Source organism: Budorcas taxicolor, chromosome 4 (assembly GCF_023091745.1).
Source record: "Budorcas taxicolor isolate Tak-1 chromosome 4, Takin1.1, whole genome shotgun sequence".
Lineage (NCBI taxonomy): Eukaryota > Metazoa > Chordata > Mammalia > Artiodactyla > Bovidae > Budorcas > Budorcas taxicolor.
Window position 1 is genome coordinate 53,199,528 of NC_068913.1, and position 25,506 is coordinate 53,225,033.

Below are 25,506 nucleotides of genomic sequence, written 5' to 3' on the forward strand. Positions count from 1 at the left end.
GAAATAAAGAGGCAAAGTATGACATACAGAATATGTCAGCAAAAATAACTCTAAACAGAATAATGATGATAAACACAAATGGGAAAAACATGAACCAAAATAAAAAAAACTGTCAGATTTGAATAAAGATGATATTCAGCAACATTTTACATATCCAAATGGTCTATCAAAAAATTACAGAAAATTTAATTATAAAATATGTAAATATCCAAATCTAAATAGCTAGAGCAGTCCATCTTAACCCAAGTTAAAAAGAAAATCAAGGCAGAAAAGTAAAAGGAACAAAGAGGAGCATTATACACTCAATAATCAGTAAGACAAAATAATTATCAACATAAATGTATTTAACAATATAGCCTCAATGTATACAAAGCAACAATTAATTAAACATGGAAAAAAGGAGGTACATAAACAATGAGAAATGAATAATCAATCACACACCTCTTAGAAACTGATAGAACAAGCAAACAAAATACGCTCAGATACAGATTTGAATAACATGATTAGCAATGCACTTAAACTAGTAAATACATATAGACTTTTGTAACCAACAAAAACATACTCCTTTCAAACAGATATAACATTTATGAACTGACCATATACTAGACCTCAGAGGAGGCTTCCAATAAATTTTCCCCAAATCAATATCATATGATTTATGTTCAAAATCATATGATTTAAGTTCTCTAAAGATAATATAAAGAAGATTATGAACCAATGACAAGGGGCTAAAAAAAAACTATGCAGAATAAGATGAAAGTATCAAGAAATAAAGAGATACTTACATAGAATCAAAGGGAGCTAAGTGTTTAACGTAAGAAACTGGTAAAGAGCCAACAAACAGAGAATGGGGGAGGGGAGGAAGAGAAGCAGGAGAAACAGATAAGTACAAGTATGACCAGAAAAACTGGAATAAAGACAAAAAGCTGAGAAAATAAATAGAACCAAATCCTAGTTCCTTTGAAATGTTTTATAAAAAAGACACATCTCTGTCAAGACTAATCAGCAAAAATAAAAGTTAAAAAAGACAAAGAGAACACAAAATGAAAAGGGGGGACGGAACTACAGACAAATATTTTTTAAATTATGAAATAACATTATAAAAAGCTATATGCAATGAATTTGAAATATATATAACATATATATAGTGCTTAAAGCAGCCTAGTACTGAGATAAATGGGTGTAGTCATGTATTGCTGATGAGAATTTAAACAATCACAGGCAGCCATTCTGGGAAGTGTACTGGCAGGACATGCTAAAATCAATATTTATATGCCTAACATCCAACAATCCACTCCTGGCTACACACCCAGTGAAGGCTTCTCACATGTCTATAAGGATGTTCACTCCAACACTGCTGTGATAATGGGAAACTGGAGGCCATGTGGGGGCCTTCACTGGGGAAAGGATAAGTAAAATAGAGTAAGAGTATAAGAGAGAATACAACACAGAAGTTAGAACTTGCAACCATATACCAGAGGTATGAGAAGTAAAAATAGATAGGCCTGAAAAATAATGTTGAGTAAAAATGGTAAGAAAATCTATAGAGATATAAGTTAAACACATACTGCATTACATATTTTGCAAGACTGTGATGGTCCTGGTCTCTCTAAAATCAATTAGGTTTTACTTTCCTGGGATTTCTTAAATGAAAGGTATGACAATGGGAGTTCCTCATTAACTAGATTTTAGAAGTGAAGTGAAAGTTGCTCAGTCATGTCTGACTCTTTGTGACCCCATGGACTATACAGTCCATGGAATTGCCTGGGCCAGAATACTGGAGTGGGTAGCCTTTCCCTTCTCCAGGGGATCTTCCCAACCCAGGGATTTTCCCAACTCAGGGGTCGAACCCAGGTCTCCAACATTGCAGGCAGATTCTTCCATCAAACCCAAAGGTCCCATTATTTTTCCTCTAGTGGTGTCTTCACCTCAGCAAAGAGATTTGTTGTGATTCACAAAAAGATCAAGATGCCATTATGATAAAAATGAGTAATGTGCTCTCTCAAATATAGCATGTTCAAAACTGAACTCCTAACCTTTCTCCCTGCAAACAGGTTTCCACATCTTAGCTAATAGGAACTCCTCTGCTTCCATGGGAAAATCCTGGGAAACATCCTTGACTTCTCTCTTTTTTTCACACTGCATATATATTGAAGGCTCAGCTCAACAGTAGATTCTACTCTCCATGTGGAAAAACGTGGGCCACATATATGAAAAACCCTGATACTGACAGTTACCTTATCAACCATATATTTATTATGCTACAAGTAAAACTTTCATGTATATGACATGTGTAAATAAATATAACACTCTCATCTGCCTCAGGGATTATCTGCCACAAGCTCTTCACTGTGAATATAGAGTATAATGCTGATGAAACTGTGCTTCATCTCTACTGATGCAACAAGGTAATAACCAATAAATCTATTATTTGCTCTTATTAGTTAAATAATTTTCCTTCCTATAGAATCACTAATTCTAATAACTTATTAAATAAGTTAACTCAATAAATCAGGCAAATTCAGAGAAGCAAATCATGATAAAAAAGCAAAGGTTATATAAAGTTTTCAAAGTCATATAAATTCTGAAGATCAGTGCATTACTATTTATAGCATTTGCTTTCAAAATTCACTTTTTCTTTATTTGTAAGTATTGCAAAGATAGAATCTAGAAAACATGACAACAAACACTTCAGGAACACTTACTGTGAACTAACATATTTTGCTGCACACTTTGTCTTTAGTTCATCTGGCTTCCTGGTGGCTCAGAGGGAAAAGTGTCTGCCTGCAATGCAGAAGACCTGGGTTCAATCCCTAGGTCCCATTGTCTTTAGTTCAATGATATATGTGGTTGTTGTAAAAGCTTGAATGGAACTGTGTTCAAGTGATACTTGGTTGCTTAAACTTATTAAAATGCTACTCCTATGCCTCCTGTCCACATAATGGTACCTGACTTCTCTCAACAATCAACATCTAAATAAATTCGTCAATCAAGTTATTAATAATAATCCAAATTAAATTTCAAGAAAAAAAGGATATACTGATAAGATGGAAATCATGTGACCTTAAATGCCCTAGTTTTATTCCTTATGAAATAAGAGCATTTAAAAATAAGGAAAAAGAGATGAAAAAGGAATAGAAATTAACCGGTAAAACATTCATTAAAAATTTTTCTCCTGAAAAGATATTTTTACCTATGCAATAAAGCAGAATTTCTGTTACAGAATATTCTCTAATTTTTTAAAACAATTTGAGAAGGGCAAATCAATAGTCCTTAATGTTCCAAAGAGTCTGATTAGTCCCAGAGGTTTATATTTTCTAAAGTGTGCTTTCACCAGAAGTGCTTCTCTTCATAAACCATTTAAAGGAAACCCTCTTGCTATTAATACTATTAAATTAATCCCCAAAGGTCAACTGCTTACATCCTAGGATACCTCTAATGACCTAAAAGGGATTATATATAATGAACATCTACAATAATTTTCTAAATAAAACTCACTTTAACTTACATTAGTTTAAAAATAAACATTATCACTTTTAAGGAAAGTAGAATTAAACCGTTACCAAAGAGGTGTCTTAACAAAGGATGGGAAAGAAAAGTCACAGGTGCAAAGTGCTAACTAGGAATTTGTATGCTACAGCTCCGATTCACAGACTCAAATATTTTCTTGATTGTCTGTCTACAAGACACTGTACAGTGTGCTGGGAGGGACACATGAGAAAACTAAATACCACACCAGCACTCAAGAAGCTCAAAATCTAATGAACTTCACTTATCCCTTTTGTATGTTATTAACATTTGGCACAAAACACCTGTCCCTCTCTATTCATTGGCCCTAATTTCTCCTTAATGAAGGGATCATCTCAATAAGTGATTTGAGATAAAAATTGAGAACAGTAAAGTACAGGGATAAAATATTTGTGAAAGAAGAGGTCAGGGAAAATGGTACTGTATTACCTCAAAACTTGTGGAGGAGACCCCTTAGGGAAGAAGCTCAGAAATTGAACATCCCCAAGAAGGCTTAATCCTCATATGGAAACTTGGTTAAGATACAAATCAACTCTGTTCAAAATCCTTACATGATTAGATACAAATTTATAGGCACAAAGAAAAGGGAGTGAAAAGATGTACACTGACTCATGAGTGTGTTACCTCAGTGAGATGGCATAGCAGGAGTGGAGAAGAGAAAATAAGATCCTTATTTCTTGACTTGTTACAGTGAGTAAAAATTATTCTTCAAATTTAATAGGACACCCATGGTATGTGAATTAAATGAGATGGTATATGTAACCTTCTTAGCAAAGTGTCTGGTGCATAGTAATACTCAATATGTGTCTTACATGAAAAAAACTGAAAATCTTCCAGTTCTCAACTGGGAATTGTAGAAATGAGGCTGAAAATATAGGAAGGATACAACCCAGGGATGAGGTAACTGCAGTTTCCTCTCACTAATTTTTATAAAGAACCCTGACTAAGAACAAAAGAAGAATGTTAAGCAGTTACAACCCTATCGTCTAGTCTGAGAAAAGGTTTAACGTGGTCAAAAGCATAAAAAAACATGTCTTTAGCTAAATGTCATATAGGTGGTGAAATTTTGAAAGAATGAAAGTATTGACAGAGAGTTTTCCTTTTGTACGTAACCTGGTGCCATGGATTGAATTGTGTACTCCAAAAAACTATATTGAAGTCCTAACCCTCGGTTCCTATGAAAGTGACCTTACTTGGAAACAGGCTCTTTGAGAACATAAATAAGTTTTAGCTTCAGAAATTATAAACATCAATAGATAAACCCACACAAATAAAAGTCTTGAGGTCCTTAGTAATTTTAAAAGGATTCTGAGACCAAAAAGCTTGAGAACTATGGGTTAATATTAGCATCTATTTTTAATTGAAAAAAATGGAATCAAACTGTATCTATTATTACACCTTTCCTTATCACTTAACAATATATCTTAGACAGTAATGGTAAGAATAGCAACACTTACTGAGTACTTATTCTTTGTGAAGTCCTGTGCCAAGTGCCTTGCAGGAATTATTCCATTTAATTCTTATACCTATCCTATGAAGTAGGTACTCAACTAGTACCCTGGCTATTACTGATGCAGGTGATTGGAAGATCACCTTCTCAGAACTATGCATTAGCTATGCAACCTTGAACAAGCACCTACGTCAAGGGCTGTTATGAGCATTAAGTGATTTATATTTGTAAAGCACTTAAAATAATACCTAGAACATAATAAACACTGCAGATATGTTCATCAGCACTCAAACCTCTGAGTCTAAATGTCATTTTCCAGAGTTGTAGATGGAAATCAAAAAGAAGGCTTAGAACAGTCCAGGAAACACTTCAAATTCGGAAAGTTAGGAAGATGAGGAGAAACTAGCCAGGAAGACTGAGACTTCATGAGGACTAAGAAGCATGGTTTCCTAAAAGAAATAAAATGTTTTAATAAGCTTTTGATGACCTGTGTCAAATGAGAGGCCAGGATAGCGAAAGAGGTAGAGCTGCAGAGACAGGATGAAACAGGAGTCAGGGATGACGATGCAGAGGTCTGTAGAAAACTACTGAAAGGAGGAGAAACAGTGGTAAGTCTGAGAGCCTATGGTCAACTTTCAAAGGAGCAATACATTTTAGGGAAGAGGGGAAGACGATGATCTAGACCAAGGAAGACACTACCCCACATTAGCCTTTATTTTGCCTCTCTCTTACCCTCCAACTAGGTCCCCACCCAAATCGTTAAGTTCACTTACTCTTCACTCCCCAGATCCCTATTCAGTGAGTCCCATCTAAGACTCATCTCCCCAAACTAGCACAGTCCCAGGTCAGTCAAGGGTTCTAGTAGGAACTGATTAATCCCAGGAATGCTTTAGAGGCTTGTACCTACCACAGGGAAAACTCAGACTATAGATAAGCAGAGTAAATAAAAACTTGATGTCTGCCCCAAAACACGTCTACTCACTTCAGGATTCTCCACATCAGCGGTTCTTAATGGGGGACAAACGTCTAAAGATAGGGGAAGCAACAAGCGAGAGAGCAACTACTGCACCTAGTGGGCAGAGGCCAGGGACGCTGCTGACCATCCTCCAGTGCACGGGATGCACACAGCAAAGACAGGTGCCCGAATGTCAACAGTGCCAAGGCTGGGAAACCCCACCCTAGACTCAGCGACCTGCGGCAAGATGAGCTTTAGGAAGGCTCTCTTCTCTGGGCACACAGTCCCATCCATACCAGGGGCCAGATGGAGCATGGCTTAGGGGCCAGACCAGTCAGTCTCGTGAATTCTATTTCCAATCAACTCAAACAGGACCAGGGAAGGATAGAGGAAAGAACCTGAGGTTAGCTCACTGGTAAAAGTTAAAAAGAGAAAATAAATTGTGTTATATATCAAATGTTAACAAGAGAGACAAAATTCTTTTAAATGAAAACAAGCAAACAGACTTTGCTTTAAGAAAGCAGAAAATACAACTCTTTTCATTTTGAATATTAAATAACACCTTATAGTGAAGTTCAAAAGCCACCATGCTCTCTTAGCTCTGCTTGCTGCCAAACAAGCTTCAATAAGGAAGGTGCTCTTGTATTCTTGACTGCAAAAGGAAGCTAATTAAAGTGGGTTTTTTGAGAAGACATCCTGACAGTTAAAAATAATTAATGTCTTGCTTTTAAAAAAAGAAACCATGAATCTTGACATTAAGGAGCCTATGTTTTCTTTTCTCATCAATAGTTCACTTGGAGGATCAATATTTGGATCCACAACCATCAACAGTTAGCCTTCCCAGAAATCCATTCACTCTTTTTCAGGATAAATCACTAATGAACAGTTTTTAACAGTTTTCCCTTTCTTAAGAGATTTCCAGAGAAATGTTTGAGAGTCTACTTTCTACATGGAAGGCATTTTGACTCTACCATTTCTGTTTCCACTTTAAAATCTGCTCTAGGAAAGTTTCAACTAATGCATATGGGGTAGGATGGCTGTGTCTTAATGAAAAATTAGGTCCTTCTGCCCTAAGGCTTTATCAGGAGGGTGCCTGGAATCCAGTGTGCTGTTTTATCAAAGGAAGCTTTCCAGAAAGATGGCTCATGTGCATGCTGTTAAAGGAGTACCCCCTCGGTGAAGTCCCTGTCTATGCATGACCCGTGACCTGAGAAGAGTCAGGACCGACCAACTGTCTCCTGCAGGGCTGGGGCCAGCTGCAGCTTCAACAGAGAGGCGCCTCAATCTTCCCTCCTCCGCTTAGGGTTCCAGGAGCTTCTGAAGGAGAGAGTGTTTTGGATATTTCTCTTCAAAACACATTTCTACCATGTCTGACAGCATCCTTCACAGGACTGTTACAACACTGGGACCCCTATCTACTGGATGTTCCAGAAACCCAGTCAAAATACAACATGTATTGGTACTCTAATAATATGACAGATTTTTTTTTAAGAAAAGTAACCCAAGAAACATATACATAGAAATATATATACATACACAGGTATGTGTGTGTGTGTGTATACATATATATATATATGTATACACATATGAAAAGAGAAAGACTAATTGATTCATTCAAGGAAAGGAAATCAGAAATATCTCAAAATGCTCATCAGAGGAACAGTTCAGCAAATTTAAGACATAATTATATAATGTAGAAAAAGTAGGGCAAAAAAGGGAAGCATATCTATTATATGTCAGGTGTTTTCACATTATGTCACTCCATCACTCCCTCAATTATACTTTTAGATAAGAATCATTATCCCTGATTTACAGAAGACAAATGAAAAGCCCATGAAAGGGGAGAAAGCTGCCCTAGGTCACAAAGTTAATGAAGAGCGAAGCTGAGATTCATTTGCAGGTTTTCTTACCCTCTGCCCAGCATTTATTTTATTGGATCCCAGATTTACCCCACCCCCTCCGCCCAAGTCTATTTGTAGACTATGTCAATAAATGGAATTGCAAATATAAAATAATGTTAAACAAAAATTAAACCATAGTATAGATGTATTGGTTTAAATCATGTGAAATTTTATATGTATATACTAAAAATGATGATAATCAGAATGAGGCTGATTGAAAAAAACCGGAATTAAAATCATCTGAGTTTGTTTTTCCTATGAAGTTGCTTAAACATATAATAAAGAGAATCACCAGAATCTGTTCCTCCATGCATGCTTGTCCCAGGCTAATTAAGGTTAAGAAAAGGCTATAAATGTAAAACACCTTAAAGGCTGAATGTGCCAGGGCCAGTTTAATGTAGCTGGGCCACTTTCACATAGAGAAATACCCTATCCTTCATAAAATTCTCAGCTCTTTCAGCGACTGGCAGCGTTTCTCCACTCTATTAAAGGCTGGAATTTCTGCAAGTGAAAAAGCTTTGAGAGCAAGTCATGTCTCTACAGAAATCGCCTTTTCTAAAATTTAGCATTTATACTATATAACATTCTTTCAATTCTTCCTTCAACAAAAGAATTTAATCCTGGCAGGTTCCCTTTGCAGTGGCTTTGCCTAAGAAACATCTATCACCTTCAGTCAAGTTAGAGTTATTTTGGAATCTCTCTCCTGCGTTCCTCTCTTCAGGTCTGGTGGCTATACTGCTGTTTAGTGGAGTAGCCAGAACCCAAGCCAGAAGCATGGGTCTCACTTGCGTCATCCCGTTATGCTGTAACTTGCAGAAACAACCAGGGGTGATCCTGAAGTGCAGACTCCCACTGCCAAAGAGTAACTGAGAATTTACATGAATAACACCGGTCCAGAGAAAACTGAGAAAGGGCTCACTGGGTTTACACAGTCCGGTTCTCAACCCAAAAGCTGAGGCCTACGCAAAACACCACTTTTCTCTTACCCCATGTTTCTTTTACTTGTATAATGGGCAGTTTACCTATGCCTCCTAATTAAGTAAGACAGTAAAAGAATGAAATGTTGACAAAGGCTTTCTGGGACTGTTTTTTAAAAGAAAATGGTTTATAAATACAATCCCCACTGATGTCTGTTTCTTTATGAAAAGCATTTCTTACTATAAAAAAAGAAAAAGTGGAAGTAAAAGTTCCTCCACTGGTTTCCCTTAAAACCACTGTTTTAATTTGAAGTTACATAATAATAACCTCCTTTGGTTCTCTTTTGTTTTAAAACTCTCACCTATTTCCTCTCTTATTATGTTGACTACTATTAATAAAATGTCTTGATTCAAGAACCTAGGAAAATGCTTGAAATGACTCTAATAAGATTAGATCATAATGTTATTAAATTTGAGAGTAGCAATTTGAGCCACAGTTTATTCAAATCGTCCTAACAACTAAATACAAAAAATGTCAGTTAGCTAAAGTGGCTGATCTCATTCTTGGCTTCCGGCTACAGCCCCAAAGGTCTAATAACAAGGATATTTCTTTAACAGGCTAGTCATTCTATTAAAAGCTTTGCATGTATTATCTCATTTAATCTTCACCACGATCCTAAGTAGTAATCATTATTGTTAGTGTGTTGCTATTGCTCAAGTTATTGTTATTCCCATTTTATGGATGAGGAAATAGGGCACAAAGAAGTTGAGTAACTTGTCTGAGATCACTCACTGACTAAGTTGTGAGTTAGAAGAGAAGCCCAGCCCCCATGGCAGCACCACAGCATCAGTGGTACTGTCTGCTATGGCCTCACTCGGCGAGCTCCTCCTTCTCTAGGTCAGGTGCACTGCCACTGCTCCCAAACACCGCTTCACACTCACATCTCTCATCATTTTCACTGCTTCTCTGGTCCTCCCGAGTCTTCTGGCACACATGGCTAGTCTTCTTTTGATGTAGACCAAAACATTGGTGTCTCGTCCTAAAGAGGGAGACATAAAACATGAAAACTTAAAAAAAAAAAAAAGATTTCAGCTGAGCAGCAAGAAAAAATAAAAATACAGAGGCGTATTTTCCATGCCCTTGAAGGAGAACCTCAGAAAGAACAGTCTGCTCCTTTGACTTTTCCTTACTGGAGGAGCACTGACAACTTTGCTAATAGCAGAAGGTATACAGAGTGAAGTCAAAGTACTTAGCCTTCCAAGGTCAAACCATGTGACTGATTATTAATCCATGCTTTTGAGTTAGGATATTGAATATTCGATAAATAAAATCATCTGCCACAAAGTGCTGGGAAAATGGACATATCCACATTGCATGCGGTTTACAAGCAAAAATTCCACATTCTTCTCGTGTGCATGCCTCTGGCGAAGATGCAAAGAGGTGAATCTCAGGTTGCATCCTGATGAACTATTATTTCTTTCCTTCTTGACAATAAGTCTAGAGAAGCCTCATCTTGAACTTCTGTTTTATATTATTCTTTCCCTAACACTAGTGACATCATAATCATCTCCAGGTCCCCAAAGCAGTCAATTTCAGATGGCAACATAACACATTCCAGATATGACAACCGACTATGCAACAAAATGAAAAACTACCCTAGTGTTAGAGAAAGTATTGACAAGCTAAATAGTTGTAATAATAGTCACCAAAATGGCTCTTAAAAAGCACATTAACAACTTCTCATCTTAATCTCTTTATTTAATTATGTGTCTTTTTGGATATGTTTCCAGACCAGTGAGAACATGCATGTACTTAATCCTCAATAAAATTACCATGTTTTAGAAAAATATGACACACCTGTTATAGATTATGTATAATACGCAGCTATTAAAAGATGTTAAGACCAAAGTCCTAACATTTCAAGTTTCAAACAATGAGAACAAGATGTGTGTTGAAAATCTGCCAGATACCTACCAATTATTTTAAAGATGTGATTATATTTTTGGATAGATTTGGGCAACAGGTTGAAAGGATTAATTTACAGAAGAAAAGAAATAAAGAAAATTTCTCAGGTTATATTACAGACTTTGTAATTTTATGTATTAATCCTCATTTAGTTCACAAAATAGACATTTACTATATATGTCTACAAAATTCACTGTTATACACTTTTTAAAAAAAAGCAAGAGACATGATGATTAGAGACTTGATTAACATATACACTGTGCTTAGTTGCTCAGTCGTGTCCAACTCTTTGCGACCCCATGGACTGTTGCCCACCAGGCTCCTCTGTCCATGGGGATTCTCCAGGCAAGAATACTGAAGTGGGTTGCCATGCCCTCCTCCAGGGGATCTTCTCAACCCAGGGATTGAACCCAGGTCTCCCACATTGCAGCGGATTCTTTACCGTCTAAACCACAACATATACACTACTACAGAATAAAAATAAAAACCTGTGCATTGAGCGGTTATGTGGACACACTTACATGTACACGGGCCACAATGCAAAGATCTCACTGTACCTTAGTCATAGGGACTCATGCACTCAGTTTCTGCACCAAATTCAGGCTTAACAATAAAACTTAATTTTATAATCTCAAATATGAAGGAGATACACTCCTACTCTCCAAGATGCAGGAGAGAGAAATGAGTTGAGAGAAATATCATTTTAAAGAAACACTTCCAAGTTTGGTTAGACAATGAAAACATTCTCTCTCACAAGGATCACTAAATTTCTTCTTAAACAACCAACAAACTGACAAGTCAAGGAGCTCAAGGAATTCCAGAAATGACTTTGTTATCTTGTTTTTATACCATTCCCCCCAAACATCACTGACTCTCAGTTTAGTGTACTAAAATGAAAGGTCTCATGTTAAAGAGTTGTGTTAAATATGGGAAGTCATCACTTTAAATATAAAAAAGATAAATAATTAGTAATTTAGGGCTCTTCCTCCCTAGAAGCCAGCAACAGTGCTTCCTAAACAATAGCTAAATACTGAGACAATCACCAATCGCTGTTAAATTCTTAGCTGTCCTATTTCAATCCATGCTGTAGAAGACCCATGAGATAAACTTCTGATAGCATTAACACTAATTTAAATCCTATTTGCCAACTAAGACTTAAAATTATGGGGCAGAGAAGCAACTGGTATATAGAACTGTGTAAGAATTATGAGGAGAAAAAAGGTTCACCATTAAAGGTTATTATCATTTATTTCCAGAGTTAAAAATCTATGGGGCGAAAAGAAAACATGAACAATAATGGAGCTATAATTTAATTATGTACTGTGCTCTTATGGAGAAGAAAAATTAATAAAAACAAGGAAAGGCCCCAAACTACATTTATTCTAAACTCGGAGAATCATACTTTGAACTGGCCTGAAAATTTGCTCTGACTAATCATGTTACAATTCTGATCCCCCAGCACATCAACCTGGAGGAAACCTTACTGTGTTGGGCTTCATACTGGGATCCATGATGCTGCAGCTGCTGAGAACGCCGGTAACAGCCATCTCCAGCTTTCAGGGCCTGCTTAAACAGCTTCTCTGCTTCAGCAATGGTTGTTGCTTCTTCTTCAGCCAAGAGAATATAAGCAGTTGCACACCTGTCCATGCAGATAATAGCCACCATCAATTACAAATCCAGGGACATTGTAATAGCTGTAGGAGTGCATGCAGAAGGGCAGGAGTTACGCCAAAACATGCAGAGTGGCCAACTGGTTCATGCACCCCTGCTTGCAGTTGTTGACATAAAATAATGGTACAAAAGAAATGTCCATGTTTTAGCTTGAAAGGGACGATGAGTAGTGTTAGGAGCATGGAGCTTACATATGGACTCTGCCCCTTATTAGTGTGTCACTTTGGGCAAGTTATTACTCTGCCTCCCTGGTGGAGAACAACATGGAATCTACTGTTCACAGCATTGTTATGAAGGTTAAGTAAGATGATGCATGAAAAGTGCTCAGTACAGTAGTAGCCAGCATGTGGTATACGCTCAACAATGTCAACTAATGATGGCAATGGTAATAGGTGTTGTTAAACATCTCCTTCTGACACTCAGAGTTAGAAATACCAGAAAGTTTACTTCTATTTACTACCCACAGATTCTCTTTAGTCTTAGGATTTATTCAGAATGAGAAATTCATTAAACCAAGTAAGTTGTTTCACAAGCAGTGCTTCAGCATCTCATTACAGTTAGCACTGGTTTCCTATGTCAGAGAAGAAGCCTAGAAGAACCTACAGGTAGAGGTTATTTCAGAAGAGCTCAAAATTTGATTCAGCCTCAGTAGCAAGCAAGAGTTAAATTTCATACCTTTAACAATAATAGCTACCACCTGATGCTTAGTATATATTAAGGACTGTACCAGGCACTTAACATATATCATCTCATTTAATCCTTTCAACAACCTCTAACATAGAAAGTCAGAAAGGATAAATAGTCAACTAACGAACAAGGGGAACTCTTGAAAATTTAAACTTTCCAAATTGTAGAAGAACAACTCAACTGCCAAAGAAAGGGAATGTGATAAGGAAATGGTGAGGCCAGAGCAGACCACACAGGTCCTGATCTATAATATCCCTTGGCTTTCTCCACTGCCTCTCTCATGGTCATTTCCCTATTTATCAGAGCCTCCATCAGACCACAAGAGAGAAAAACAGAAAGGGAAACCAAATGTTACTTCTACTATTCATAAACTACAATAGCCAGCTAAGAAACAAAGGCTGAATTCACGACTAATATGAGATTTTGGGTTACTCATTAATCTCAGCCTTGAGGAGGGGTCTTTTAATTCTTTAGCCAATCCCTCTAATTTCAGGCAGGACTGATCAATAGGGCTTTGAACTGAAAGTGGTGAGGTAGGGAGGAAAAATGCCCAGGAAAAAAAAAGTTGTAAAACCAATTACTGTGGAAGGCAGCAGATATGACTTGGAGAGAACAATTATGATGTTGAAAATGCCCAGTAATTCACTGGAGAAAATAAGTAGGTTGGGCAATCAGGAAGCAATACTTCATGCTTTAGGTGCTGACACACGAATATGGGTCCAGGGTTATAAAGTGAAAACTGAGATTATAATACTGAGTGGTAGACACAGTATCAGAGGAATTAGCTATAAGATTATAGTTGGTGGGCTGGGAACTCAAGACAGGTTGGGGCTAGCTTGCTGGCTTTGTTTATTTTGCAAATAGCTCTCTTAGGAGGAGAGGCAGAGTAGCACTACTGGCCAAGAAAACATCCATCTATGTGGAGACTCATGAATCTGGGGTAGAAACATGCTAAGAGTTTATGAGTGAAGGAGAAAGGAAAGAGCAGTAGAAGTGCTAATGGTTGGTGGGGACAGAACAGGCTGCTCAGCTCAATGGAAGACAGAGATGATGTGTCCTTGTCACAGCACAGTACACATACAGAAGCAAGAAGGTATGGTGATGGGGGTGTCAACCATCCAGATATCTGCTAGAGTACGTCTCATGTGGTTAGAAGGAGGGCACTTAGCAGGTTCTTGACTTACTTTGGTAACAATTTTATCTCCCAGATGGTAGAGGAAGCAATTAGGGGAACTTCAACTCTGGACCTAATTCTGACCAAGAAGAAAAAAATAGTTGGTGAAATGAAAATTGATAGGAACATTCAGAGAGTTATTATGTCATTTCAGAGTTTAGGATAGTAAAAGAAGGTAAGGTGGACTTAAAAAATTCAAAGAAAAGAGGCATGATTCAATGGCATGAGACGCAGAAGGCAAATGGTTTAAGAGGGTTGGCAGCTTCCAAATGTCTAATCATAACTGCAATCACAAATGATCCTCTCGGGAAGAAAAGAGGGGTGACAAGTAACCACTATGGCTACACAGAGGTCGCTCACAAGATCATATTTTTAAAGGACATGTAAAAAAAGATGGAAAGAGGGTATGTGATGAAGGGCTATAAGAGAGTGAAATGAGCTTATAAGAATGTCAGGAGAGCTGCAACTTCACATTAGCTGAAGCTCGCAAAACAAAATAAAGGCAAAACAAAAAATGCTAAAGACAACCATCTAGTCCCTGTATTCATATTATGTTTAAGGCCCTGTAACCACCCCAACTTCTCCAAAACCATGACAATATAAACAAGCAAAAAAGACAAACAACACAACAACGTCAAAATGAGGAAAGTTTATAGTTAGTAGCAACAGATAATAAAGAGAAAACAAAACTCTCTAACTCCTATTTTCTTCCTGGTTTCTCCATCAGGAAGAATGATTGTCAGACTGACAAAGGGAGAAGAAATTAAACTCTAAAATGAATTTAAAAGATGTAAGATAGCACATAACTGATCTATGCTAGATGAATTAATATACTGGGATGGGCAAATCCCAGAAAGCCAAAAGATCTTGTAGGCAGCCCAGGGAATTGCTCTCTGCAGATTGTTAAGGAATCACGAACAGTGGAGAGGTACTAGAAGATGAAATGACAAATGTAGTAAAAATGTTCAAAGAGGGGAAGAAGGCAGACTTCCCAAACTACAGAACAATTGGGTTCTGATTTGGAAAGATGTTTTAATGGATTATTAAAGGGAGAGTTTCTAGGCATTTTAAAAAGAAAGTAGTGAATGCTGGAAGCTAACTTAAATTCACTAAGGATAAATAAATCAGGCTGTGTTACCCTAATGTACTCTAATGGATTTACTGCACATTAAAGATCCATAGCTACAACTAGTATCTCAAAACGCAGAAATATAGCCTGAATCACGGTGTAATTAGGTGACTTAGTAATTGGTTGTACAATAAAACCCAAAGAATGATGATTTACAAAAACATAACTCTAGAGGGTGGCTTCTATATGTAGTGTCACAGGGTTCTTTCCCTGGTCCTGCCACTTTTATCAGAAACATGGATGACACATAGAACACAGGCATATCAAATTTGTAGATGAAAAGAAACTGGAAAATAAATATGTTGCATGACAGAATCAGAAACCAAATAGATCAACAGGTTACACTGGCAGGATTTCCAACTCTCAAGTGAATCTTTTCACTAAGACCTCTGAAGATTCTGTAGCCTTCTTCAGAAAAATCATAAAATAGTTTAACAATGACCACTTGGCAGGGAGAGTGTTGAGGTGATTCAAGCACCAGATGGGTGTTTGAGCTACATGACCTTTAAGGCCTCTGCCAACCCTGAGCTTTTATGACTCCAGTTTTAAGAATCTCTCATTTTCTGAGATCTCCAGACAAGAGTTTCCAGCCTTCCTTGGTGACCCACAGAATGTTTAACAACACTAAGGACATCATTTCCTCCTTGTCTTGACCTTGAAATATTTTTAAAGAGTAATTTCTTCACTTTATGTTTTTACTATGTCCCCCCCCCCCCCCCCCCCAAGTAGAAGTTCTACCTAGAAAATCTGACGGCACAAATGAGCGTTGTATGTCTGGGGAAATGTCCCTGTCATAATGTGTTAGGCATGAAAGCACTGTATTTATTTTATGTCCACATAGTATTCCATGGCTAGCCCTTAAATGATTTAATTTAGGACCATAGCAAAGCCACTAAATTTTTCTCTAAAATGAAAACTATCTTCACATGGATGTCTTTTAAATTTTTTTAAAATAAATTAATGCCCCCCCAAATAATCCTCAAGTTCAAATACGTAGTTTAGTTTAAGTATCCCATGAATGGCAACTGAAAACATTCAGCAAAGCAAGATTTCCCCCCACTTACTCATTTATCTCTAAGGCTTCGTGGGCAGCAGAAATCCTAGCTTGGGGGTTTCTCTCTCTCCAGGCTTTCTGCATTACTATTTTAGAAAAAGAGAGAAGAAGAAGTCAACATATACTAGGAAGATTCAGTACAAGAGCTAAATTAATAGCTTTTTTTGAATTACAAAAGAAGAGTTCACTTACCAAGTGGGTTAGCCCTAAACTCTAAAGTCACACAAATACATTCTAATTTGCTATTCCATTGTCCTTCAACAGCTGATATAAAATCTTTCTTAGGCTAATAAAACTAGAGACCTAATATCTTATATACTAACCCATAGTCTATAATCATAGAGACTTAACTAAGATTTCTTAATCTGGGAGACATGACCTTTCATTCTGCCTCAACCAAGGATTTAGTTGGCTTCATATAAGATCTATATTTCTTAGTAAAGAAAGTAAATTTAAAGTAAGTAAATCCAACTTTGGTATACGTTTTAAAAATAACATTTTCAATTATAATGAGGGGACTCGTGTCTACAATAACACTTCATGGCAATAAAGCTTTATTTAAGTAGCAACTTTCTGCATCTTACTGGTCAATCTCCAATTTAATATTTTATTCATCAGGGTTTTTGTAGAGCAGACATTCTAAAAGCAGTAACTTTGATCTCTAAAACAAACAAAAAGCCCTCCCACTCAGTAACTATCTAAAGGATTTTCCATACTTGCATCTGCAGGACGCAGATGGTCCGAGTCACAGGTAAAGAAGGTCTGGTGGTCCTGGGCAGAGAGATTCATGTCATAGTAAGTCAGAGGCTCTCGTCCAGTCACCCAAGTGTACCTGTAAAAGAGAAGTAAGATGATCAGACACTTCTGAGAGAGGAAAGCAAGACCTACAAAATATTAAGCTGCATAGGTGTTGAACTATAACCCATTAACTAAGTACTACTGCCAATAAATTAAAAACAAAATAATCATCCTAGTCTCCTTTTAGGAAGTATATCAGCAGAAAAAAAGTTCAAAAATTCTGCTATATTTTTGTCTTAAAATCTTAGCAGCACTAGCTAATGAAAACCTTCCCTAATTAGTATTATGCATAGAGATTTCCCCGAAGCTATGAAAATTCTGATTTGCCTACTTACTCTACAAAATTAAATTCTAACATTACTGCTGGGGCATCTTTATAACCATGTTCCAGGTAAGCTACAAAATATTTTGACTTTATAACATACAATGAAAAAATAACTATAATAGAAAAATCTCTAAAAATAACAGGTTTGTATGTTATCCTAAGTTCAAAGCTAAAATATTTATAAAACAGAAAAATCAAAATATTTGAGCATCAAAAAATGGAAGCACTAAACAGACTGTTAAATGACCCCTAAATGAACCTGCAAAAACATGTACTGCTGTCTTTGCTCTCTGAACTAGACCCATTAATTTCCCAAGCTGTCAAAATGCTTACCGATTATATTCAGCACCCCTAAATAAATTAAGTGGATTTCGCCATACTTTGCATTCTGCAACAAAGAGAATGTGAAAATGTTACACATAAGTTCAGAGACACTACAAGCTAATTAATTCAGCAAAACACCCTTCCTGGCCATTTGATAAGATAATTTTATTCTCTATCTTCTACATGGGAAGCAATGTGGAAAAACTCTGGGTAGTTAATCAGGAAATGTAGCTCAGGCACCAGGACTTCGGAAAGTTTCACTTAATCTCTCGGGACTGAAGTTTCCTCATTTGTCAAATCAAGGCACATGCCAAAATCAGCTAGTTCATAACTTCCATAGTCACTTCAAGAGATCCAAATACATTCTATAAATTTATTTCTAAATGATAGGTAGAGGCAAAACTACTTTCTATAACTCTAAAATGTATCTTACAATGTCTACCTATGTAACAAGCTAAATTTAAGCTCCAGAGTACAAGGTGCAAAGAACCTCAGGCTCTTAATTAGGGCCTATGCTAATATTGATTTTGTGATAATTCACCAGGTTGCTTTTGTACTACCGGAAAGGAACGGTAAGAAAATTAATACTAAATCTACCATCACTATAGGGAGAAATGTTATTAAAAAATTGTTTTCAAACACTTTACCATGGTTTACTTATGCAGAAACAGGTAATTAATCATCATACTAATATCATAATGATAACATGTACTAATAGATGTACATTTTGTTTTATAAGAACCACAGGCAGAATCATAGGACTTTAACTTAGAAAAGTAAACCATTAGCTTTTCAAGACCGTTATAGTAAATGTGTGACTAATAAGCTGCAATTCTTTTAAAACAGTCTATGATTAAGACTTTCTACTGATTCAGAATGCTATTAATATTTCTTTGTATGAATAATTTTTTATTAGAAAATAAAATCAGTTAACAGTATTTAAAAATCCATGTGTGCTGTCGGCCAAAAAAACACACCCAAAGACAAAAACACATAAAAGTGAGCAATTATTGCAGAAATTGAAAGAACATTAAAGGCCATGAATGATTCATTAAGACTCTACCCTCAGTCCTGTTACATCAACATCCATCCATCCATTCATTCACCTATCCATCCATCCAATATATGAATACATTAACTGAGCACCCAGTGGGTGAAACAAATGCATAAGCCATGGGTTACAATACAGCGTGAAAATGAAGGAAAACATGAAGCACTATGGGAACACTGTGTGCAATCTCAATACATTTTTTAAAAATAGCGAATGAAAGGTGTACACATACCAGGAAGTCATGTCCTTATTTAAAAAAAATAAATTTATATTTAAATTAGGGCAAGATCCCACCTAAAATTTACTTTATGTTTGGAAACAATGGTCCTAAATTTTTTGTCACTTAGCTTAACTTGCCATTTAAGAAATGATCTTTGCTAAGTTAGTTTAACATTGAATTTTGTTCTTGAGAAACTGAAATTCGATGGCTGTCATTTCATATGACACTAATTAGAAAATTACACTTCCCTTAAGTAAATACTTTTTTCCCAGACATGAAGCTCCTTAGTGGGGCCACTGCTGCTGCTGCTGCTGCTAAGTCGCTTCAGTCGTGTGCAACTCTGTGCGACCCCATAGACGGCAGCCCACCAGGCTCTGCCGTTCCTGGGATTCTCTAATGTACTTCAAATTATGGCTTGAAACAACTGGTGAGCCAAACAACCATGATCTCAGTACTTATGGCTTCTACAGCTCTGAGGTCCCCACTGCTCCCAATCCCTCCTAAGATGATGTCTTTTAAGATTCCAAATGCTCTTCTTAAATCTTCTGAAAGCTTCATGAATATTTTAAGGTTTGTATTTAACATATGATAAACAGGCATACAAATCTGTATTCAATGGTCATTTCTAACATTATTTACAATAAATAGGGACATTTGTAGAAGCCTCTCCCCTAACAAATTTCATCTGAAATATCAGTAAAAAGTTATGGCAAAAATTTTGTCTCCATCAGAGACATGATATTGCCTGGAAGGATAAGTGCTATTCAAATATCAGTTGACAAATTATAAAGAAAATTATCTTTCATTAATATTTTAACTCTATTATGCATTTTATGGAAATTAAATTATTTCTAAATCAAAATAACCCCAAAGAGAACGGGTGTGTATAATTCAAGCTTTACTTAGCAGTATTTAAAGATGCCATCTTTATTTAGGAAGTGCCAAGATATAGCCAGCAGGGGGTGCTGCAAACATTTTGAAATATTGTTTTTATGACTTCAAGAGTACTGATCTTAAAAAAACACACAAATCATTGTTACTATTAGTGTCATACATATGGTCTGTATGCAGTTTCTTCAGCTACTTCTAATACTTAGAAATGAGTATCTGAACAACTGTAACAGATGTTAAATGTTCTGAATGAGAACAAACGTGATGAAGAAATAAGCAAATGTCTTCATGAGCTGTATCCTTCAAGTTGAGGGTGCGGAGAAGGTACAATATTCTTTTAAGAAATAAGCAATCTAGAGGTTTAATATGAACACATGTAAAATTTCACTTCAAATTAGCTTATAGCTACACTCATTTCTTCTTTGCTGCTATGTTTCATGATTTTATCTTTACTACAAAAACTCTCTTTGTCTGGAATCATTCTAGGGAACATACCCCATAAATTTCTGATGGTTTCATGATATAGACAAAGGTTGTAAATGTCAAAATTATCATAATATGAAGGTTTAAGTCAGGAAATTAAACTCAGGTCTTCAGCGGATAAAAGTTTTTCTTTATGAGGTCTACTTTCTTATCTTACTTGTATCTTTGGGAAATAAATTTCTTATTTACATCTGAATTAAAACTTTACCTCCAAAAGGCATTTTGCATTATCCATCAATATCAACAATTTTAGTGTTCTTTAGAAGCACTAAAGGTTGACTGGGACTCATCAAGGGCTTGCTAACATCATTAACAGTTAAAAATACGTCCCTGATATACTTAACCATGCCCTCTCTGGTTCCATCTGTACCAACTCACAGAGAAGTCTCCACCTACAACTGCTGAATGAAATGTTCAGACCTCACCAAGCAAGCTAGAATGCAATTCAAGAGAAAGAAAATCACTAAATATTGGGAAAGCACCTGTTTAGTTCCCGAAGTCTGGAGAAAAGATTCCATTCATCCATAGGATGATAATAAATTTCTGTGTGAGAGATAAAGAACATAAAAAATAATGCCTACTACTTTCAAAGACTTGCAAAATCATGCTCAAATCGTTTTTTCAGTCTTCCTGCTCACCATTCCCTACCACAACTTTCCATCTCAGTGGATACTTATTTCCTGTCTTTTCATATTCCCCCCAAACGTGGCCCCCGCCCCAGTTACTCACTGGACTAAGGGGTTTAAGCACAAATAGAATCCAACCTAGATAGCATATTCAAAAGCAGAGACATTACTTTGCCATCTAAGGTCCGTCTAGTCAAGGCTATGGTTTTTTCAGTAGTCATGTATGGATGTGAGTGTTGGACTGTAAAGAAAGTTGAGTGCCAAAGAATTGATGCTTTTGAACTGTGGTGTTGGAGAAGACTCTTAAAAGTCCCTTGGACTGCAAGGAGGTCCAACCAGTCCATTCTAAAGAAGATCAGTCCTGGGTGTTCTTTGGAAGGAATGATGCTAAAGCTGAAACTCCAGTACTTTGGCCACCTCATGCGAAGAGTTGACTCATTGGAAAAGACTCTGATGCTGGGAGGGATTGGAGGCAGGAGGAGAAGGGGACAACAGAGGATTAGATGGCTGGATGGCATCACCGACTCGATGGACGTTGAGTCTGAGTGAACTCCAGGAGATGGTGATGGACAGGGAGGCCTGGCGTGCTGCAATTCATGAGGTTGCAAAGAGTCGGACACAACTGAGCGACTGAACTGAACTGAGAATGGCTATTATGCTTTAGTCCTTGCAGGAAGTCCTAGGTCCCTCCCTCCCCACCCCCCACCCCCCACAAAAGGATACATTTTATGACCTAGACACACTTTTACATTGGTAGTAAAAGAAAAAGATACTGAACTACTATCTGGTATCCATATGAAGAAGTTCTTATAAAAGGAGTAAATATACTGAGAGAACCATAGACTTTCCCTTGATCACACTCCTCAAGTAAAAAGAGAATTCCTGGAAAAACCAAAAGTCTCTAAAGTCATAGGGCTTTTAAACATCATGTGGAAGAAAATATTTTTCTATATCCAGTTTTTTTAACTCTGCAAACTTTTTTCTCCTAAGATTAAAAATATAGACATAGAAAGTAAGATTAAGGCCTGGTATCCAGACTGCCTAACAATTACCTACAATATACAACAGACCTGTTACCTTGCAACATCATATTTAAAAATCCTGTGACTTCATCAATTACATTTTCTACTAGAGAAACAGTTTTGGAACTCCCCTAGGGAAATATTAGGCACTTGAAAATAATACTTTAAAATATTTTAGGTCCAAAGTACAACAGAGAAGGGCTCTAAATAATATTCTATCAGATATATTATGACAATCAAGATTAACCACAAGTTAGTTAATTTCTAACATTTATTTATTAGCTTTGCTATATCAGAAATGAATTCTCAGTGAATACAAGTCCATCTTAAGTAATCATTAAGAGTAACAAAATATTCATTTTCTTAAATAATTAAGCTTTAACTGTTTTCATAACTTTTTGAAATAATTATTTTGAAAAGATTACTAGAAGTAAAGGCACAAAGTATTAATAATATATAGGTAGCTTTCAATTCAACAAATATATTACCCTTTCAAATTCTTTTATGGAATGAGAAAAGGTGCAAATAATCATGAGTTTCAAGATCATTTTTATTGACCTGCTTTATTCATGACAGTGTACAACTTTCTTCAAGAATATTGCTAAAATGGCTAACCTCTGTGTCTCTCATACATTTCTCATTGATTGGTCATTTCTGATCTAAGTCAATCAATTCTATCAAATAATATGAAGACTGTAAAATATTTATTAAGTAAATATTCACCAGGGGCCAAACGTGTTTTTGAGGACTTTTCACCAGTCAACTGGAGAGCTAATCTATCCTAGAACACACATTTTTAATGGCAAAAGACTTTAAAAGATGTAATAAGCATTGCCTAAGAGAATCATTTTCAACACTTAAATAGATTTTGGCAAGTATAAACTGAGTTTCCCCTGACTGAGGCTATCAAAGAGCAATTCTAAAGGCCCTGGACATATAGCAACTTGAAATTTTGCTAACGGATATATTTGAAATGCAAGCTCTGAAAGGCCTGGTCTTAGGATATATATTTACAATCTATGAGTTTCTTCATCTCCATTGCTTTTCTTTAATTTGTTACCTGTATTAAACCAGTGCTTGAACTGCCTCTAGTGATGTAATGAACCTTAATTAAGAATTCCAGGTGAAATTCTTTGTAAAAGTTTTCTCTAAAAATTGATATGATATGGGCTTCCCTAGTGGCTCAGTGCCAGAGAATCCACCTGCCAACACAAGAGATACAGGTTCAAACCCTGGGTCGGGAAAACCCCCTGAAAAATGAAATGGCAGCCCAATCCAGTGTTCTTGTCTGGAGAATACCATGGACAGAGGAGCCTGGCGGGTTACAGTCCATAGGGTCAAAAAAGACATGATATACATTTATCTTAAATAAAGTGAGATTAAAATGAGATGACTTATGCCAAATGAGATGACAGTATGCCAAATGACTATAACCAGAGTTTGTCTAAAGATCCAGTTCTATGCAAGAGGCTATTAACATGTCTCAGAGAATTTAACTTTGACTTTGGCAAGGATAATTCTTATGTGATGGAGCACCCTGCACTTTTGTAAATATCTTGAAGAAGGTGAACACTGCAAACTTGTCTTTGCGGCATCTTATTTGAGAACAGGGCAAATTATCAAACAGATATTCCCATAAACCCAAATTCAGAATGTTCTTAGACCCTGAGAATCCCTTCCCTTAAGATAGGGAGAAGGTGGACACATCTTAAATCCCTATGCATCATCAGTTCATAAGTTAAGCTGAATTAAGAAATGGCAGCAAGAGTAAGTGTAAATACACACTGGATGCCATTAATAATTTATATATTGATTGCACATTAAAATGAAAATATTTAGACATATTTGGTTAAAGAAAATACACATTTCACTTGTACATTTTTATTATTTTCATATGATTATTAAAAATGCTAAAATTACACTCGCAGTTAGCATTATATTTCCATGAGACAGTGCTCACTTAGAGACTTAGTTGGCTAGGTAGTTTTGTGCAGCTAGGTCATTTGGAAAAAGGATGAAAGTAAACCATCTAAATTATTCAAAAGAACATGTCAAATCATCAAAGAGGAGACAGGAATAAATATATTCAGCTTTTCTTTGTATAATTCTGATCACAGGTTATTAATTGTGTTATTAGATGTAATGAATTTCAAAAATTGACAACAGGAAACATGGTGATGTGGAAAATACATCAGCAGGGTTTATCAGAAATTGTGTATTTGTGACAAAAACAGCCATTTAGCTCCCAAATAAATTGAGACAAGTGAAATGTTCACAAATGCTAACCTAAGCCAAACAATCAGGAATTTGGCTAGATTAAGAAGCTGTATTATTAATTATACATTTCTGCTCTGGTCCATAAACAAAGATCACTGCAAATTTTGAGAGGATTTGCACTTGGGCCAATTTACACAGATCCAAATGTTAAACAGCATATGAACAGTCTGTGCTATAACAATCAACTCCCATTTCTCCACTGCAAATTATTCTTAGGTAGGCCAGGTCTTTCAGCTTTTAATAAAACAAATGATTTTAAGGAAAGAGCTATACTATGAGTTTTCATATAGTCCAATGCTTATATAAATAGTATTCTCTGTTTTAGCTTTTTCGATGATTTTTTTCAAATAAGGAATACTATTTAACTGCCTTTGCCAATGTTCATGGGACTTGGTTAGCCATGTTTATTTCATGTAATATTCAGCCAAGAAATGTCTTGTGATGATTCTTTTGTTAAAGCAACAGTAATTTTGTTATTACTAAGGCAGTATAAATTTTGAAACAAATTCCTCCATTTTAATAAAATATATTAATTACTCTCAGCTTTGGATCTTCTTTTTCCTTTATACTTAGCTGAAACCAGACAATGAAGTAGACAATGATTACGGGTAAAGATATAGAGAGACAACATACTTTCATATAATAGCATTTTTCTTGTTCAAAAATAAAAATCACTACAAGAAAAGAGAAGTGAGAAGTGGTATTAGTCCCATGTTATCTGGCATTTCCATAACAACATACATGTGTGTTGAGCTGAGTTAGTGAAATAGTAGAAACCCAAATGTCAAGGAGCAGTGGGCTGAGGGAGCCCTAAACACACTAGGACAGAGTAATTGCTGTTTTCCTAAATGTAATTATTTGAATACTGTTATGAAATCAGATCATAAAAGCTATATCTGTTATAGGAGATGAATAGAAATATTGAATGCATAGTAGTAGACATTCAGCCAATACTGGAGGAAGAGAATTAATAATAATACTCAAAAGCTCAATCTGGGTGAAGTAAAAACTCAGTACAATTAAAACTGGGAATTTATTTCCATGATCATTACTGTAG

General features: G+C 36.2%; 1 protein-coding gene across 6 annotated transcripts in view; it reads right to left on the reverse strand.

The window, feature by feature from the left end:
* The window catches only part of ST7 (suppression of tumorigenicity 7), a 276,815-nt gene that overhangs the window by 85,436 nt on the left and 165,873 nt on the right, over positions 1-25,506 (reverse strand). For 4 of the 6 annotated variants that reach the window (XR_008199277.1, XM_052639113.1, XM_052639116.1 and 1 more), the window contains exons 4-9: positions 17,889-17,943; positions 17,149-17,264; positions 16,443-16,518; positions 14,260-14,328; positions 12,202-12,356; positions 9,694-9,791 (exon numbers count right to left, since the gene is read on the reverse strand). Coding sequence is in view for 5 of the 6 variants with exons in the window: in XM_052639113.1 (XP_052495073.1) it covers positions 9,694-9,791; positions 12,202-12,356; positions 14,260-14,328; positions 16,443-16,518; positions 17,149-17,264; positions 17,889-17,943 (569 nt within the window). In the remaining variant the exon portion in view is untranslated. The remainder of the gene's footprint in view (positions 1-9,693; positions 9,792-12,201; positions 12,357-14,259; positions 14,329-16,442; positions 16,519-17,148; positions 17,265-17,888; positions 17,944-25,506) is intronic. The other 2 variants (XM_052639115.1, XM_052639114.1) reach the window with 1 other exon arrangement.